The sequence below is a fragment of the Pezoporus occidentalis genome, unplaced genomic scaffold (assembly GCF_034315485.1).
Source record: "Pezoporus occidentalis ecotype Australia unplaced genomic scaffold, CSIRO_AGI_Poc_V1 ctg99, whole genome shotgun sequence".
In the NCBI taxonomy this organism is placed as follows: Eukaryota; Metazoa; Chordata; class Aves; order Psittaciformes; family Psittacidae; genus Pezoporus; species Pezoporus occidentalis.
This window is the reverse complement of record NW_026916358.1, coordinates 633,656-645,148: the sequence shown is the minus strand read 5'-3', so window position 1 is coordinate 645,148 and position 11,493 is coordinate 633,656. Positions and strand designations below refer to the sequence as shown.

Genomic DNA, 11,493 nt, shown 5'->3' with positions numbered 1-11,493 from the left:
AACTAGATGATCTTGTGGTCCTTTCCAACCCTAACTATTCTATGATTCTATGATTCTGTCTTTGTTCAGTATCTTCCAAATGCAGCCCTGCTTATAGGGAGGTTGGGTACATTTTGTAGGAGGAAAAACACTACTTTTTAATGCCAACCCTCCAATCCTGGAATTGCTGTAGTGCAGTACTGAGGGGAGGGCATGGCCATTGTCTGAGGTGCTTAACAGTCAGTTTCAGTTACTCTGATTTATATGTTTGTGTACAAATCTGATGTGCCGAGTTAGGAAGCATGAAGGTAACGTATTGCCTCAAACATCTTGGAAACTTCCTGTGATTTCTTAGACTCTAATTTTGCAGGCAGCTGATCTGATCTCGTAGCACTCTCCTGCCACCAAAAAAGGGAAGGCCTTGCTCTTTTCCTTCCCCTGCTCATCTCCCCACTGCTCCCAGCTGTGTGGTCTTCTACGCCTTTGCACCAGCCCTGGAATTCATCACTTTGCAGAAGGTGGCAGAAAAAGCATCCAGGTTGTATTGTTTTTGTTGGGTCAGTTTTCTGCTGCTGTCTCGAGTTTAATTAGCTAATGGAAAGGTTTGATGAAAACCAGAGTTGGTCCAAAGAAAACAACAAGATTTGGCCACTTGAATCAGGAAGGTAGAGAGGGAATGAAAGGGAGGCGGATGCACTGCTCTTTCCATATCTTTTGGAATCACACCTTGAACTGTGGAGTTAACTGTTGCTTGTTGATGCCTGCACTGATCTGGGTATTATTCACTAATGACAAGCCATAAGTTCTATGATGTGATTTTGCATGATGTGGATATGACCAACTCTCCTTCAGATAATTTCTGTCTTCCCAGGGAAGAGTGTCAGGATATTCAGGACAGTGATGTGTAGTGAGTTCTACCTAGGTCACTTGCTCCTGAGCTGCATTTTGCTGTCTGGAGGCACTTTAGGGCTTGATGAGCAGTCTGTCTGTCATGAAGTAGTCTGTCTGTAAATGAATCACAGGAGATAACAACTGCCACCACAGTTATACAAACCATTCTCTTCAAAAGCCTGTCCCTGTGGCTGTCTGATTTGCTGTGCCCTATTCAGGGTGTGAATTTCCTCCTGAATCAAAAATACGTAAGGTGATTCTCTACAGTTATAAATCCTCAAGGCCTATTTTGCTTTGTCTCCTTTGAGGAGTGAATTTTATCTTTACTTCTGCTGCTTCCTGCTCTACTTTTCTTTTCCATTTTAATTCTATTTTTCGCTCTGTTTTTATTTCATATCTAAGCTTTGCATCTCCCTTTTTCTGGTGGTGTCTGTAAGAACAGCTGGCAAAGTCAGCAGCAATGACTCACTTAGCAGGAACAACAGCTTTACTGAGACATAATAGGTTTGCTTCATTTATTTCCTTAAAGTAGGGCAATCTTCTCCCTCTTTTTATTTTTTTTTTTCATTCCCACAGTTATTAAACTTAAAAACTAATTTAAAGCCATCTTCTCTTCAACAGAGGGTAGGAGGAAAATAACCCAGCATTGGATTTCATGCGACAGGGCAAGCAAATGGCTTTCTGAAGTGCTGATTATACCTTAGCCTGCCTTTTAAAATGCATGTCCTCAACAGAGCAGTTTATCCTTAGCTATGTTTGTCACTGGGAAGGTAATTTGATAACTACACAGAAATAGTGCTGCTGCTGCTGCCTTATAGTCATTTTTGTTATCAGTTTGTCCCTTTGTTCTCTTGATGCAGGACATCTTCTCCAGCAGCAAACGCTTGTCTCTTTTGATGACAGAAAGTCGATCTTCCTCCAACTTTGTGTACAAGAGGGATAAAGAAATGCTTTTTTTCTTTACAAGGCCATAGCAAACAGCAGTGATGTACCATGAATACCTAACAAGGTGTTCAAAAATGCTGTCCCCTTCTCTACACTGGGTGTAACAGACACTGGCCAGGTAAAGCTCTGTGCTAGTGTTGAGAGAACCCTTTGTGTCACCATTTTATTGCTGACACAGGGAGAGAAAGGCCTTTGCAAGGCAGCACATTTGACCCTGTAGTACTCTCCTGCAACCACAGCAGCAGCCTGCATGATTATCAAATGCACTTCATCAGTGTAAGCAGAACTTCTATAAATATTTGTTGATGTGTTTTCCAGGATCATCATTATCATTTGTGTCTCTAGCAGCCCTCAAAGACTCTTGTCAAAATCTAGGACTGTGATGGACAGTGTACAAACACATGATGGGACTTATCCAGACTCCTCTGAAGTCAGTGGGGCTCTTTCCATTATCTTTGGTGGACTCTGGATCAAATGGTAATTTTTCCATTGACTTCAGTGAGGTTCGGATTGGGTCCAGCTGCAAGCCATTTTTGTCCTGGAGTGGTTGCAAGCTAGTGTAAGAAGAGAAGCAACAACTGGGTGTAATGAACAAATGGAGAGAGGTGTAAGAGGCAGTATAAGACATTTCTCTTCATTGTTAGCATGATTTTAAGCCTCTTTAAGTTTGATTTTAAAATGGAAGATATTAATAATCTCAGTTTCTGAAGTTAGCTGTGTCAAAAGGGGGATGAAAACTGAAAGAGTCCACTAGAGGAAGGAGAATCCCTTTGGATATCCTGTGGGCATTGTCTGATTTGTAAAAAATGTTACCATATTGTTTTTCAAACAACACAAATCCATTATAAAAGTGGTTTTGGGGGATTGGGAAGGAATGGAGAAGAGGTGAAGGGAAAAACTCATTTTCCGGGTTATCTGAGTCCCAGGTATGCCTTCTTCAGCAGGGCTGAGCTGGAGATAACCAGAGAGAGGCTGGATGGAGGAAAGCATGCTTTTCATAGCTGACTTCAACATCTCATTCCCAGAAGCCTCTCAGAACAGAATCACTGAAGAAATAGTCTTGTTTTGAGCATACTAATTCACTCTTCTCCTTTCTCCACTTTTTCCCCCATATTTGATTCTAGGCACTCCAAAGACATTGCAAGTCCTCTATAAAATGAAAAGGAAATCCTGCTCATCCTGCTCTAGTAGTTTGGAGTGGTTAATGTTAGAGTAACAGGTTTTTGTAGAGAGTCCAGTGCATCTGCCTTGTTACCTCAGGTTTATAATCAAAGAAGGTCAGATACTGGTCACAGTGTAGTACAAAGGTACCTAAAACTGGTGTGTTTAGTAATCCCATCAGGCTCTGAATAACCTCAAGGAGAATGGTTGTAAGGAAGAACTAGTTAGTAGAAGATTGCAACATCAGACTTTCTTTCTCTCTCTCCTTCCTTTTTTACTTCCTTCTTTCTTTTCTTCTTTCCCTCCTTCTTTCCTTCCTTCTTTCTCTTCCTTTCTTCCTCTATTTCTTTCTCTTTCCCTCTTTCCCTCTGTAACAGTATGGGAAGGAGGAGGATGAGAAACTAGGACTAGGATCACAGTCTCACTTCTGCAGTTCAAATGAACATGCCTGAGAGTAGTGGGCTCCTGCTGTTGGGTTTTTTGTTAACCTCTGTGTGTGTTGGGGGGGGGGGGGGGGGTGTGTGTTATGCAATGTTTCATTTCCAGAGGAACTTTGTCAATGTTATTTTTGCAGAAATAGGAAAGAATTAACAAGAGCAATTGAATCCCCATCCTAATACAGCATATGATTTTATGCACAGAGGAGAAATGAATTGTTTTGCTAATGAAGTGATTTTAAGGTGCCTGGGGATTATTATGTGGCACAGTGAGATGATAAACAGTTTTAAGCGAATTAATTCTGAGTCCTTACATGGGCTACACTCCCATTGCCCGGGGGGTACTGCTTTGGAGATTAAACCTTTGACAGGGCTGAGCTGCACCCATTTTCTACTGTGCTCATGTTTGGGGTTTTTTAATTGTTGTTGTTGTTTCCTTTTAGTGAGCAGAGTTAATCAGGTAACAATTTATTTTCCACTCTCATCTTCTAATAAAATTTGCCTCTTGGGAGCAGTAAGATTTTGAAGGATGACTGCCAGTCGAGGCTACCCATTGTTATTTCTTGTGCTTTGAATATGCTAACATCCTATTATTCAGTTCATTGCTCAGTGTGTATCTTGATGATTGTGCTATTCTTATTATTTGTGATGTTTTTTTCATGGTTCTACAGAAGTACCCTTTAGGAGGCTATTTGAACACCTTAGCATTTGTTAATCTGAAGCAATCCGATTTCATCAATAAGCATAAAGATAAAATAAGTTATTTAATGCTGCTGGGAGTCTGCTATTCATGGATCCTGATAGTCCTGTGGCAACAATCAGTGCACTGAGGGGAAAAAAAGGCCCTGAAATTGTGACCATCTGGTCGCCTCTTTATTTTCTTTGAGAGGAGATGTGAAGGTAAGCATGCTAGTGCTCAGTGAAAAAAACAATACTGTACCTTCATCTTTCTCTAACTTCAGATGATGGTGGCTGTATATTGCAGGGGCATTTGTGTCCATTAATGGTTTTGCTGTCTGGATCTGCAACAGAAATGAAATGTTTATCCCCTTTGTATTGGAAAAACCCTTGCATATCATTACGGGAAATCTTTAAATTCTTGTGATCTGTTTTGTTAGCCAGCAGTAGCACTATTAAACATATGATTCATTGTATCAGCAAAGCCAGACTTGCCCAGAAGAAAAGTAGTGGAAAATGAAAATGTTAAAGGCAATTGTTCTAAAGTCTGCTTGAGATTCAAAGTGCTCTTATTGTTGGAGAAATGTAAAAACACATACAGTCCATTTACAGCTGTGTTGAAGTTACGATATAGGAAAGACTGTTTAAGATAAGTCAGCAAGTTTTTATTAGGCATCCAGCAGGAATAAAAAGACTAGTGTAAGAAAGCCTTAGGTACTCCTAAGCTGTACAGGTTTTCCAAAGTGATGCACATTTAGGATGCTGCCAGAATAAGATAAGAATGCTGGAAAAGGACTTCTTGTGTTGAAGGGATTCCCAGGCCTCTTCTTATTAGCACATTAGAATGATCATCAAAAGCAAATTGTTAATCTAATTATTCTGAGTTGACAGTGCAGTGGCACAACAATATTTATCCCCACCTTGGCCTAAATAGCCATGCAATATATGAGAAAGAAGAATAATCTGTGAGATGTCTTGCACTGAATATATCCCGTGGAAGAAAAGCGGGTAATGGAGACTGGAGTGAGACAGGATTTAGAGGTGAGACCACTCTCTCTAATCCTGGAGATTGAAGGGAGTGAGAGCGGATCAGTTAAAATAATGATACCATGATCACTTTTTTTTCCCCCCAAAATAGATGCGATAAACAATCTCCCTCTGTCATACCTCAGACTTGAACTGTTCCATCTCAGGCAGACTCAGCCTATTTAGAACCATTTTTCAGTGATATATAAAGAAGATATACTTGCAATTTAGAAACCAAGAGGCTGCCAAGAGCAGCAGGTATAGCACCAACACAAGCCCTTCACAGAAAGACATGACCAAAGCACTGCCTGAGTGCAGCAGGAGTTTTCCACATCTTTCTGTAGCAGCTATGTGATGAGCCAAGGACCAGGCTTGCAAATTTGATGGCAGACCTGTCATACATACTACCAGGACAGGTTCCTTGCTTTTATAACAGGTTCCTTGCTTTTTATATCCCTGCCCCTCTACTCTGCTCTCGTGAGACCGTACTTGGAGCATTGTGTACAGTCCTGGTGTCCTCAACATAAGGAGGACATGGAGCTGTTGGACCAAGTCCAGAGGAGAGCCACGAGGATGATCAGGGGACTGGAGCACCTCCCATGTGAAGACAGGCTGAGAAAGTTGGGGCTGTTCATCCTGGAGAAGAGAAGGCTGCGTGGAGACCTCATAGCAGCCTTCCAGTATCTGAAAGGGGCCTATAAGGACTCTTCATTAGGGACTGTAGTGATAGGACAAGGGGTAATGAGTTAAAACGTAAACAGGGGAAGTTTAGATTGTCTATAAGGAGGAAATTCTTTACTGTTAGGGTGGTGAGGCACTGGAACGGGTTGCCCAGGGAAGCTGTGAATGCTCCATCCCTGGTGGCGTTCAAGGCCAGGTTGGACAGAGCCTTGGGTGAGATGGTTTAGTGTGAGGTGTCCCTGCCCATGGCAGGGGCGTTGGAACTTGATGATCTTAAGGTCCTTTCCAACCCAAACCATTCTATGATTCTATGATTCTATGAATAATTTACACCATTGATTGGGACAATGCTGAGCAGTTTCTAGCTTTGTCTGAAATTCACTTGAACTGTTTGGCTTCTTGTGAAAACACTCAGCTGCTTTTTTGTGGCAATTATTTCTGAGGAGGTGGGATCCCAGGAGGGGCTAACTGCTCTCAGGCCACCTGATTTCAAGGGGGAGACAAGAGTACTCATCTTAATCTTTTCTAGAACCCCCCCCATGGTAAGTAGCTGATTTTTCCTGAGTAACAGAAGAAACTTGGTAAATCTCTGAGGGTTTTAGTGATTTTGGCTTCCTCTTGCTGCTACCTCCTCTGTTTCTTCAGGTGCTTTAAATTATTATGCTATTATTTTAAAACTAACTTTAAGAAGAGATACAATTTGTAAAAGAGAATTGTTAGTGCATCAGTCAGTGGAAACCAGCAGTGGGAAGAACGTGATATTTATGTGAACTCTGATATAAGTTTATAGGTATGTGAACTGTATCAAAAGTGAAACAACAAAAGGTGGGTTTTGAAACAAGATTTCTTCTATGGAATTTATATCACTATAATTTCATTTTCTGGAAAGTGTTATAATTAATTTCTGTCTTGTCCTTACATGCACAACTGTAAAACATAAAACCTGGTATTTTTTAACCCACCCTAATCTCTGTTGTGGCACTTTCCAGAGCCATGGTGATTTTCAAGCTTTCTTGTATTTCATTCTATGCAAAATGTTGCAGAGAGGAGATATAAATCTGTTTTTTTCCCCCTGTTCCTTTCTTCCATTAAGAAAATGACAAGATTATTCAGACTGGAAGTGTTTGGTCTTGTGTACATAAAAGCATGCTGGCAGCTTTTGTACTTTGCATCATGGAGAAAATCATAATGTATCCCTAAACTTTGCCATCTTTATAATGGTCCTCTCCAAGAAGTGTACCTATTATTATTACTTTTTTTAATGTTACCTTTTTTCTTCCTTGCTCCTTATCTTCCCCCTTTCACTCTTGCTCTGGTTTATTTTTTTGTGAGCTCCATCAATAGAAAGCCTGCACCTCACCAAGCAGAAGCCCTTATATTTTCTCAGAGCAATCCCTGTCTCTCTTGGCAGAGCAAAAGCCTGTGCTGCAGGGGGCTGTGTTGAGGACAGCCTGCTGCCTTCAGGTGCCCCAGCCCAGGGGCACTACTCCTCTGGTTGCTGGCATTCACCGCAGCAAGCCTGAGTTCATGCCAGCAAAGGCATGCTGGAATTTCTGGGCAACTAGCGTGGGAATTTAGGAGCACGCCAGCATGTCAACACAGGGGCACTTGAAGAGGCCGCTCTTTGGCCATTGGAGACCTTGTTAGTCACTGCTTGGTCTGGGTGTGAACCCTGTAATAAGGAACAAAATGCTGTACCTCCTAAGCTGTCCTTTACCCAGCATGATAGTTACTCTTTCTCTTTGCTCGCACTCAGAAATTCACACTCATGTTTAATCCAAGAGCAGCTGAGTTGTGGGAAATATTTTGTTCTCTATAAATACATTTCTCCACTATATTATCTTGATGATATCTAACCTCTGTTCTTGGCTTCTGAATGCCTTCATGAATATATGAAGTGCTCTGTTTGCTGAACAAAGGGGAGTTCTGTATGCACAGTGGATGCCCAGAGTATTTCAGTTACACTAATATAATTTTGCTGCTTTAAAAAAGCCACTGTTTAAATATCCATGGCTATATACACTAGTAACCCTCTCGAGATTAATTCAGACAGAAGGCTATTTATTTATTTATTTATTTCAATATTGTTAATTTGGTTAGAAAAATATGTCAAATTCAGTTCTCTACTTCATCTTTAACTGTTTTCCACCTGCAAGTCAAATTATAGGAACAATGGAAGGAAGGAAGGAAGGAAGATATTTTTATACAGTTAATGAAACAGACCCGGTCTGGAAATAATGAAGAACTATTTCTTCGTATTTAAGCTAATTATATTGTGATACAATCTTCCAAAGGTAGCAATACAGTTGAATCACTGCTGATGGTATTCACTATTTTCAAGAGGGAGCAGTACTGCATTATTACTGATTTGAAGCCAGTGACTAACTGAATCTATTTTACATCTAAATTTGGTGAACATCATTATGGTAACTCTAATGGACACAAAAGCTATGCCTAATTTGCTGATTATTCTTAAAACATGTCTCTTGTACCTGGCTGCTGATCAGCAGCTTTCACAACAGTATTAAGTATGAGAAAAGAGCTGCTGTTGGTTTTTTTGGGGTAAGGTTATTCTTTCATAAAGGCCTACGCTCCTTATCAAACAGCTGTACCTACCCTTTTCTTGTGTTCTTCGTACTTTGCTTTGTCCCATTTTAGCTGAAGATATTTGTTGCCACATGGTAAAATTGTCTGATAGGCTTGATGCACAAAATAAAGCACCTCTGAATACGGGCTTTTAGGGGGGGGAGAGAAAAAGAGGAAAAAAAAGTATGAGTAATACCAGTCTAAGCCTTTCCTATAGCAAAGCCCTGGAGACTTGTGGTATGTTTGCAGCTGGTCACGTGGGGGTTGTCATGGCATCGCTGCTCAGAAAAAGAATGAATAGCTGGTGGTAGCATTTCAAACAATACATTTAATGAGCAGCAAACAGGAACTGAATGTTATAGCACAGCATTCCAAAAAGTATTTTATTCATATATAAAATAGATTACCAATTATACTTCACTATCCAGATCTACCTCCCACTGGTGAAGAAAAGATGGTGTTAAGTTATTAGTCAGATTAGATATAAGGAAGAAATTCTTTACTATGACAGTGGTGAGGCACAGGCTGCCCAGAGAAGCTGTGGCTGCCCCATCCCTGGCAGTGCTCAAGGTCAGGCTGGATGGGGCTTGGAGCAACCTGGTCTAGTGGAAGGTGTCCCTGCCTGTGGCAGGGGGGTTGGAACTGGATGGTCTTTAAGGTCCATTCCAACCCAAACCATTCTTTGATTCTATAAGCAATGCTTTACCCACTACCATAAATATGTAAAGAACTGTATAATGGGCTATATTTGCCAAGCCTTGAACAGTATGCCTCAGTAATGCTTTGAGCAAACCACAGTGGGATGTGTCATGTTTTGCACTGCAGTAACTTGTTTCAAACAGGTTTTTTTTCATCGATAAATATGCACTTTTCAAAAGCCACAGCAAATGTGTTCATAGTGAAACAGTTCTGGTTTTTAACAGCCTTTTCACCTTTCTTTGTCTGCATGCCATCTGATTGCTAACAATTACAGAAAGCTCAGACAGATTTCCAAATGCTAACTATTTACGAAGCTGACCACTGGCTCTCACTCAGGGCCACCTTGGCTTGCTTTCTTTGTAGGCAATATTTGGCAAGGAGATACATGGGCAAACACGTTTTTTCAGGCCCACCTAAAAATGGAAAAGGTGCTTCTGCTCATTTAAGTGTGGCTTGGCCTCCTCCAAAGCTGGGCTTTAGGTGGCACAGTTCATTTGATGTTTCTGTCCCCATGGTGTGGAGCACCCTGAAGCTGGGTCTGGCAGTCTGCTGAAAAGCACTGCTTTTGGCTTATGCATTTTCATGGTAAGGTCTGTAGTTCCTAAGGAGAAGACTTGAATTACAGCTTGCAGCTGTCATGGGTCTTTTAAAATAGGTAGGGTAATACATGCTGTATAGAAGCACTGGGAAGTAAGGAACCTTTGACTGACAGTACCAAAATTCACTAGCCAGAAAGGGTCTGTACAAGGATGTACCAGGGGATATTCCATTTTAGCACGAGGCTGTTCGTCTAGGTTGTTCTTATACAGCATCTCCTCTGGGTGCAGGAGAACAGCAACACACTGTCACAGCTACCCAACACAGAATCAGAGCTACTGCACTCTTGAATCTTTATCTTGGTTAACTTTTGCATTTCAGTAGCAATGTGCAGTCGGGTATAGGAGTTGTGATTTTTATTCTAGTTGCTGTGAAATGGCACTTACTTAAACAATGAAAGCAGATAAATTTAAAGCCTTGATACGTGCTAACTTTGAACTGTAAGGCAAGTACTCTGATTTTCAGACAAATGATGGAAGCAATTGAAAAGTGTCTCTTCAGCCGCTTGGGTTCTTACTATTTTTCTGTTAATGTAACAGGAAGATGTGGAAAATGTCAGTAAACATAAAAAAAGAGCTGAAATGCATTTCTTCAAATACATGTAAAATCTATCTAGGCACATAATAGAATTACATTTTGCTCCTGAACAAATAGAAATGCTTGTCCCTCATTTGCTTGGCAGTGTCTTGGCCTCAGTCTTTTAAATGCTACATGTGTAATGATCTGTTATGGACAGATCCAAAAGGCACTGTTTTCATTATGATTTCATTGACTTTGATGAAGTCCTGAAAATATAAGGAAAATATAGCCTCTTACATTGATGGAAACATGGCCAAACTGCTTCTCAATTAAAGTTTGTGAAAGAAAGGAAGTGGCTTTAAACCTCCTCTGTGGTTGCCTGTTCTCTCTCTGCCCTTAGAAACTGTGGACCAGATATGCTTTCATTCTCAGCTGGGTTTTGGATGGGTTTTTGTTGTTTCTGTGGTTTTTTTGTTTTGTTTTCTGGTAAGGAAAGTAGAACTCAACAGTTTCAAAATTGGCTGTCTTTGTGTTGAGCTACCTAAGGTCCAGCAGGTCCTTTCTAATAGAAGATGGTGCTGGAAGACAGCAGGTCCTACCTCTCCTAATTTCACAGCCTAAGCTTACAGCTACAACAGGGGCTCTTCAGAGTGGCATTTCACTGCTTAGTCAAAGCAGTCATGTGAAGTATCCTTAACAAGTTAGAGGACTGGACCTACTACCTCTGCAAGATAAAGCAGATATTTATGAAACTTTTATTCTGTATACAATTTTATGAAGTGACAGCCATGGGAATTTCCATGTTATGTGCAGAAAGACTTGCATATAATTCCTTCATAGCAAAAGGTATTACCTGCTGATAAAGAAATGAGAAATAAGTAGATAATGAACATCAGATGATTTTGGAAAAAAATGCATTTTCCACTATACATCCACTTTCCAATGTATACATGTCTACATTTAGTTTTCACATAAAGCAGAGAGAACACTGTTTTCTGCAGCATAAAACCAAGGTCATTAATAATAAATACCAAGCTACTTTTCTAATAGGTCAATCTTGGAGTGTGCTGAGCTTCTTTTCTGAGATCTTAGCACCCTATGGATCATGTAGATTTCTGGGTATGTTTTTTAGTCTCTTTTTGCTTTTGGTCTGATTTTTAAGAAAACCTATGCAGATAAAATATAAGGCTGGAAGCTCTGTGGGTGGTATCGCCGATAGGAATTTGAATCTTGGGTTACTTCCCCCTTGAACTATGTTGCAAAATTAGTGAGTTGCTGCCCTTTCCTCTCCCAC

At 40.6% G+C, this 11,493-nt stretch overlaps 1 protein-coding gene across 1 annotated transcript; it reads right to left on the bottom strand.

Annotated features, from left to right (window-relative positions):
- Positions 1 to 1,581: 1,581 nt before the first annotated feature.
- Positions 1,582 to 9,895, bottom strand: CFAP97D2 (CFAP97 domain containing 2). Its single transcript, XM_062606924.1, has 4 exons — positions 9,839 to 9,895; positions 8,415 to 8,633; positions 4,349 to 4,435; positions 1,582 to 1,792 (listed from the first exon to the last, which is right to left on the bottom strand). The coding sequence occupies exons 1-4, from the start codon at positions 9,893 to 9,895 to the stop codon at positions 1,598 to 1,600; spliced, it is 558 nt and encodes a 185-aa protein (XP_062462908.1). The 3' UTR covers positions 1,582 to 1,597.
- Between the last annotated feature and the right edge of the window lie 1,598 nt (positions 9,896 to 11,493).